Consider the following 6295-nt stretch of genomic DNA (forward strand, 5'->3'; position numbering starts at 1 on the left):
TGTGTGTGTGTGTGTCTATTTTAAAGTCAACCCAAAAAGAAATAGAAAAAGGGCAGTAGAAAAATAAATGTTCAGTATCTTCAACTGATAAGTTACAAAAGATGCATTTGTCACACTATAAATATATCTACTAACCGCTGCATTGACAGAATGTAAGCCTGTGAATTATTATTTTGTTAAGCATCATATTTTAAATATCAGAGAGGGAGAGAGAAGATAATTTTTGGGTTTCACATGACATACAAAAATAAAATCTAAATACTGAGACAATCTTCTTTAAACTTGTTCATGCATATTACTAATCAAAAATGAAGTTTTGATATATTTACAGGAATAAATATCTACATAGAACATGATCTTTAATGAACAATATCCTAATGATTTTTGACATACAAGAAAAATCAATCATTTTGACACGTAACATGTATTTTTGACTACTGCTGCAAATATTCTCGTGCTTCTTATGACTGCTTTTGTGCTCCAGGGTCACATTTCTTATTGTATTGAAGCTGATGCACTAAAATAACAGAAACTAAAAAGACACTGAACACTCATCATGTTGTAAACAAGACATTAAAGGCATAGTTCAGCCAAAAAAAAAAAAAATCTAATTTGTCTCTTCATGTGTCCAAAAATATTAGCACTATTTTCCCTGTCATTGAACAGATTTATGGGATGTTATTTAAGAAGTGAAAACTGATTGCAAAAAGTACTCAGTTTGTAATTAGATTGATAAATTAAAATAGTTTAATCATGGTGAAATGAATTGAAATCATGAAATCAGTGCATTCTGGGATTGCTTTATTCACTAGCGTCTGGAAAAGAGCTGTGATGTTTGATTGACTGTGGAATGGTTAAGTGAGATGTTTTCATGTCTGTTTATTCTGTAGAATTGAGTATAACTGCTGGAAGCCAACAGTCAGTGTGAATTTCTGCAATGATTTCTTGTCCTTCGTCAAATCAGTCGTCAAAGAGGACGACCCGAGGTGAGAGGGTTGCAGGAATAGTCTCTGTTTACTTTCTCAATACATTTTCAAGGTCTAGTTTTGAACATTTCATCTGTGCATGCTGTGAAATATTTGTTGTTTGCCATTTAATACATACTTGCCACAATCAAATCATTCCCTGATTGAACATCAACCGTCTTATCAGAGCCGGAGCCACTGACATTGTTCCCTCGTTTTAATTCAATTGTATAAAAAAACAACTTATTTTTATTTCAATCATTGCCACAACGAGGGAACAAATTAGTATATAGCGAAGGAAATGAAGACCTGGGCATAATATCTTTTTTTCTCAAATCATGTGCATGACTCCACTGTGAAATCAACTCAGAAAAGTTACTGCTGACAGGATTTCTTTCATAGCTTTTATTAAAATTCATTTAGACATGCCATAAAGTACGGTGCAGTTTAATAACAGAGGCTATACAAATGAAAGTATAAAACATGTGCTATAAATTGTGAAAAAGAAACAAGTACAAAGTCTTAGCTGCAATTTCATGATGTAAACGCTTTTAGTTTTTAATATATTTACTGTATATGCTCCACAAGACAAACCATATTCATTGACACACAGCAGGTGAGACTTCGGTTTCTCTCCGAAAAAGACATGATTTAAGGCAAGTATGGGGTGAATCCACTTTGACCTCATGTTTACGAGGAGATGTGCACTTTTAAATGCCTTTCATGAATGCTTAAAGTGACTGAACAAAACTCATGCTCAACTAAACTGGGAGAGATGTTAAAGTGTAACCATAAAGGAAAAACATTGGTTACATTGGTGCTTCTCAACCGGTTTTCCTCCAGGGCTCAGATTTTACATCGGACATCAAGTAATGCCAAAATTGTACAGAAGTAAACAAAAACAGGCTTTCATTTCTATTTCAGTAACACTGCTGTGGAGGATCAGAGAGATGGCATGCAGAAGTAATGATCGGTCCCAGATTTTCTCCTTTTATAATACTGATGTTAAAACAAATTTGTTTGGCTGGTTTGTCACATGACATAGCAGCACATAAGGCTCTACTGGATTGTGCCAAATGTATATAAGACTGACTTTCCTGTGAAGCACAAACAATTCTCTGAAGAATGTTCACACTGCTCTTTTTATATTAAAAGTACACCATAAAAGTAGTACATAAAACATGTGAGCCATGTAGTTTTCCCGAAGTCACAGAATAGCTTTATGTGAGGAACGGATTAAAATGTTTGTTACTGATTGAAGCTGTTGGGTTTAACTATCTCCTTTAAATTCGGAAACACTCATAACCAACCTCATGATTTGCATTGGGTTAAAATGCTAGACTTTATGTTGCATATTTTGACTTATGGCTTTTAAGAAGTTTTACAACATTAACCAAGTTTCTGATATTAAGACATCAAACAAAAGTAAAGTTTTTAAAAGAAATATGTTAAAAAATAAGGATAATAAATGTTTTTTGTTTGTTTGTTTGTTTTAAACTGAACTGTGTTGTGGCAGGACTGAAACCGTACCCGGATTAACCCATGTAAGCGGAGCAGTGGCTGATGGGATGTGTGGAGCTCCTCTTGAGGGCGTGGGTTAGAGGTAGTCACTCATTAGTGCACATGGCTCAGTGGTGAAGGCTAATCGTATCTCAGTGCTTGAGTTTCTTCTGGAGGCCCATGAGTTTGAACGTGGCGGCAGTGATCTTCTCATACACCACGAACATTAGGGCCGCCGTCAGCACGGTCTGCAGCAGCTTCGCCTCTAGACCTTTATACAAACCCAAGAGCCCGTGTCTCCTGTCACACAGAGGACACAAGCTGAGCAAAACAACAGATAGATAGATAGATACAGACAGATGATAGACAGACACACAGAAAGAGAGACAGACGGAGATAGAGAGACAGATATATAGACAGACAGAAGATAGACAGACAGACAGACAGACAGACATTTGATAAACAGACAGACAGATGATAGACAGACAGACAGACATTTGATAAACAGACAGACAGACGATAGACAGACAGACATTTGATAAACAGACAGACAGACAGACATTTGATAAACAGACAGACAGACAGACATTTGATAAACAGACAGACAGACAGACGATAGACAGACAGACAGACATTTGATAAACAGACAGACAGACGATAGACAGACAGACATTTGATAGACAGACAGACGATAGACAGACAGACAGACGATAGACAGACAGACAGACAGACGATAGACAGACATTTGATAAACTGACAGAGGATAGATAGACAGACTGACGGACAGACGATAGACAGACAGACATTTGATAAACAGACAGACAGACAGACGATAGACAGATGACAGACAGACAGACATTTGATAAACAGACAGACAGACGATAGACAGATAGACAGACATATGATAAACAGACAGACAGACAGACAATAGACAGACATTTGATAAACTGACAGAGGATAGATAGATAGACAGACTGACAGACAGACAGACAGACGATAGACAGACGGATAGATCTTACTTGATCCGGTCCAACAGCAAAGAAACCACGTTCCTCAGGCTGCCCACTAGACCCCCTTTACCGTCTGATTTATACTGGCCAAACTGCAGAGGAAGCAATTGGAAATATTACCAAACCCTGCCCATTGCAATCGGTCAAGTGTATTATATGATGCAATGGTTTACTGCGATCATGTTGATGATATTACCCTCAGAATGGCCTGAACCGTCTGCAGAGGGTACGTTGCAGATGTTGCAATAGCCTTAGCGATGGCTCCGATGAGAAAGATCTCAAATGATGATATCTGGCCCATAAATATGACACATTCGAGTTATTTCACAAATTCACAAATGAATGATGCCAGTTTTGTGTCCCTCACCTTCCTGCCTCCACGGGCTGCTCTTCGTTTCATGGCCTCGTAGAACATGAACTGCACGGCGGGGTTGAACACCAGCACGAGAGACGGCAGCGTCCCGTTCCACAGCGTTCCCACTCCCTCACTCGCTATTATCTGGGAGAAGGCATCTTTGAGATGAAAACAACAAGATGACTTGATTAACTCAAAACAACACAGGCTATTATTTTAATAAGGTGCAGTCACATTGGCTCTAGATTGGTGATATAGAGTCATTCCACACAATCAGGGAGAGCTAAATACTTCCTAACGCAGATTTCGCAACAGGTTCAAGCAGAGTTCAGGAAATCATGGAATAACTGACCACAGACTACTGAATTATTGAAAATTAATCCATACCTACACAATAATGACTACTCCTCATTACCATCTCAGCATTAACTTTCAAACAGTCAACTGTCCAGAATCATGTACTTTTACAATTACCATTTTTAAACATGCTTCACTCCTAAAAGACTCGAATGAATGAGGTTAGGAGTTGATACCTCATGAGATAAATGAGTGTGTGAGCGGTTCTGACCAAATATTCCCTTATAGTGGGTCTGATGGAGCTCTTCATTCCTGAACTTTGCACCCTGGAGCTTCAGTCGTGTGTTCACCACCCACATGGGAGTCGTCAGGAGCACATTGACAGCTCCTAAATTAAATGAAACAAGAAGAAACGAGCGGACATTATCATCACGATGACATTTCTTGTGTTAATTTTGGGTTTACAGGAAGCATTTTCATTCAGACTGCACCAAATACAATGCTCCATGTAAACACTCCTGCTGTTCAGCACCTGATATGAAGCCCATGAGCAAATCTTTGGCAGGCTTGGACCGGTCCGAGACCATCACTCTCTTCAATGTGTTGAATGTGTAGAAGTACACAAAGTTAGAGCAGCACAGGCTAGAAATGACCGGAAACCAGCCACGATACAGAGACAATCTGAAACGCAATCAAACGGCATCATGAAAACAAATCCATTTCACTTTATGCACTTTATGTTTTCAAACCCAATATGTCATATCAATTGTTAAGTAGTGCCAGATGTTCACTCATTTCCACTCACACACTATTTTAACAATACATATGCATGGCATTTACAATATAATAAGAAAGAGGGTGGTTTTGGACTCAGTAACTCACATGCCCTCCTCCTTCGCAATCTCAGCCAGAATGATGGGGGTGGACTGGGACTTTCGGTTTTCATCCACTGAAACAAATAACAAATGACTCTCCCATGTGTCCTGCGGTGTGACATACTATGCTTCATCTAAAACCATGACCTATGACCTTATAGTAAGTGACAGACTACATGCAACATTTATACTTCACCCAGTAAAGCCTGACATATGAAATAATAGCCACAAATGTATTTTCTACACAAATTAATAGCTACAGTAACTGCGCGTGACCTTTCCAATGTGATTATGTAATACGCGAATTTGAGCTAGTGCAAGATGTGCATTTGAGGTTACAAAGTATATAAATCTTGTTTCGTTTTTTAAGAAAATGCTAGAATAGACCCTTATTCCTCGGCTGGGATCGTGTAGAGCCCTGAAACTGCAATTTGGACCTTTAACCCATTGGTCTTTATTGAAATCCACTATATGGAGAAAAATCCTGGAAGGTTTTCCTCAAAAACCTTCATTTCTTTGCGACTGAGGTTTTCGGGTTTTTCAGTTAAGTTTTAGGTTTTTCAGGAAAGTTTTGGTCATGTTGAAGATTTAGAGGCCTTGGAAATATGCAATCTGCGTTCACCAATGAATTTTGTGACAAGTGAACAAAATGTCTGAAGATCAAGAGCTCATATGCACATTTTCAAGCTGATTAAATACGTCAAAGAACAGCATAACTAGAAAGCTTTTTCTTTTTTCACAAAAAAAAAAACTGCCATGTCATTATTATTTAATTCATTTTCTTATAGAATCATTTTGTTCATTTGTTTTCATAACTGTAACGTTACACTATATTAAATATAAAAAAAAAAACAATAACTACACACAAGTGAACCTATATCAAATACAATGTTCCTGTACATACTCCATAACAGTAACTCACCCTGCAGTCTGATCCTGGCTGTGTCCAGAGGGAAAAACACCGTCATTGCTGTAACACTGCCCTAAAACATAGTTGAACGAACACACCTGATTTAGGATATCATCACGTAACAAACTCAATCAAAACGGGCACCAGTTGTTAGGGCAGGTGTCTGCTCACCATTGCACCTGCCACAGCGTGCACCAGTGTTTCATATGACAGCAGGACTGCCCCGCTACTGTCGGACATCTCTCTGTCTAAGACTGAAAACCTAGTTAGTGCGTCCTTACTTCACACGAAGTCCCAAAGAATGATTCCCGGACTAATACATATTCATTACGTGCAGTCAACAGAGTCACAACTTCCGCGTCAGTGGAGGATCTGTTTGTGCT

The 6295-nt window shown here is 38.4% G+C and overlaps 1 protein-coding gene across 1 annotated transcript; it reads right to left on the minus strand.

The window, feature by feature from the left end:
* Positions 1 to 1355: 1355 nt before the first annotated feature.
* slc25a17l (solute carrier family 25 member 17-like) lies at positions 1356 to 6295 on the minus strand. The gene is made up of 9 exons (XM_026216964.1): positions 6084 to 6295; positions 5925 to 5985; positions 5010 to 5076; positions 4660 to 4808; positions 4399 to 4515; positions 3843 to 3988; positions 3672 to 3767; positions 3485 to 3567; positions 1356 to 2765 (listed from the first exon to the last, which is right to left on the minus strand). Exons 1-9 carry the CDS (start codon positions 6150 to 6152, stop codon positions 2618 to 2620), a joined length of 936 nt encoding a protein of 311 aa, XP_026072749.1. The 5' UTR covers positions 6153 to 6295; the 3' UTR covers positions 1356 to 2617.

This window comes from Carassius auratus, chromosome 3, assembly GCF_003368295.1.
Source record: "Carassius auratus strain Wakin chromosome 3, ASM336829v1, whole genome shotgun sequence".
Lineage (NCBI taxonomy): Eukaryota > Metazoa > Chordata > Actinopteri > Cypriniformes > Cyprinidae > Carassius > Carassius auratus.

What these genes read in the sequence shown, in the direction of transcription:
- slc25a17l (XM_026216964.1), bottom strand. Translation starts at nt 6,152, where the DNA reads ATGTCCGACAGTAGCGGGGCAGTCCTGCTGTCATATGAAACACTGGTG. An exon ending in GCTCATGGGCTTCATATCAG is followed by an intron (nt 4,516 to 4,659) that starts GTGCTGAACAGC and finishes CATTTAATTTAG; the next exon opens with GAGCTGTCAATGTGCTCCTG. An exon ending in CAGCCCGTGGAGGCAGGAAG is followed by an intron (nt 3,768 to 3,842) that starts GTGAGGGACACA and finishes TTTATGGGCCAG; the next exon opens with ATATCATCATTTGAGATCTT.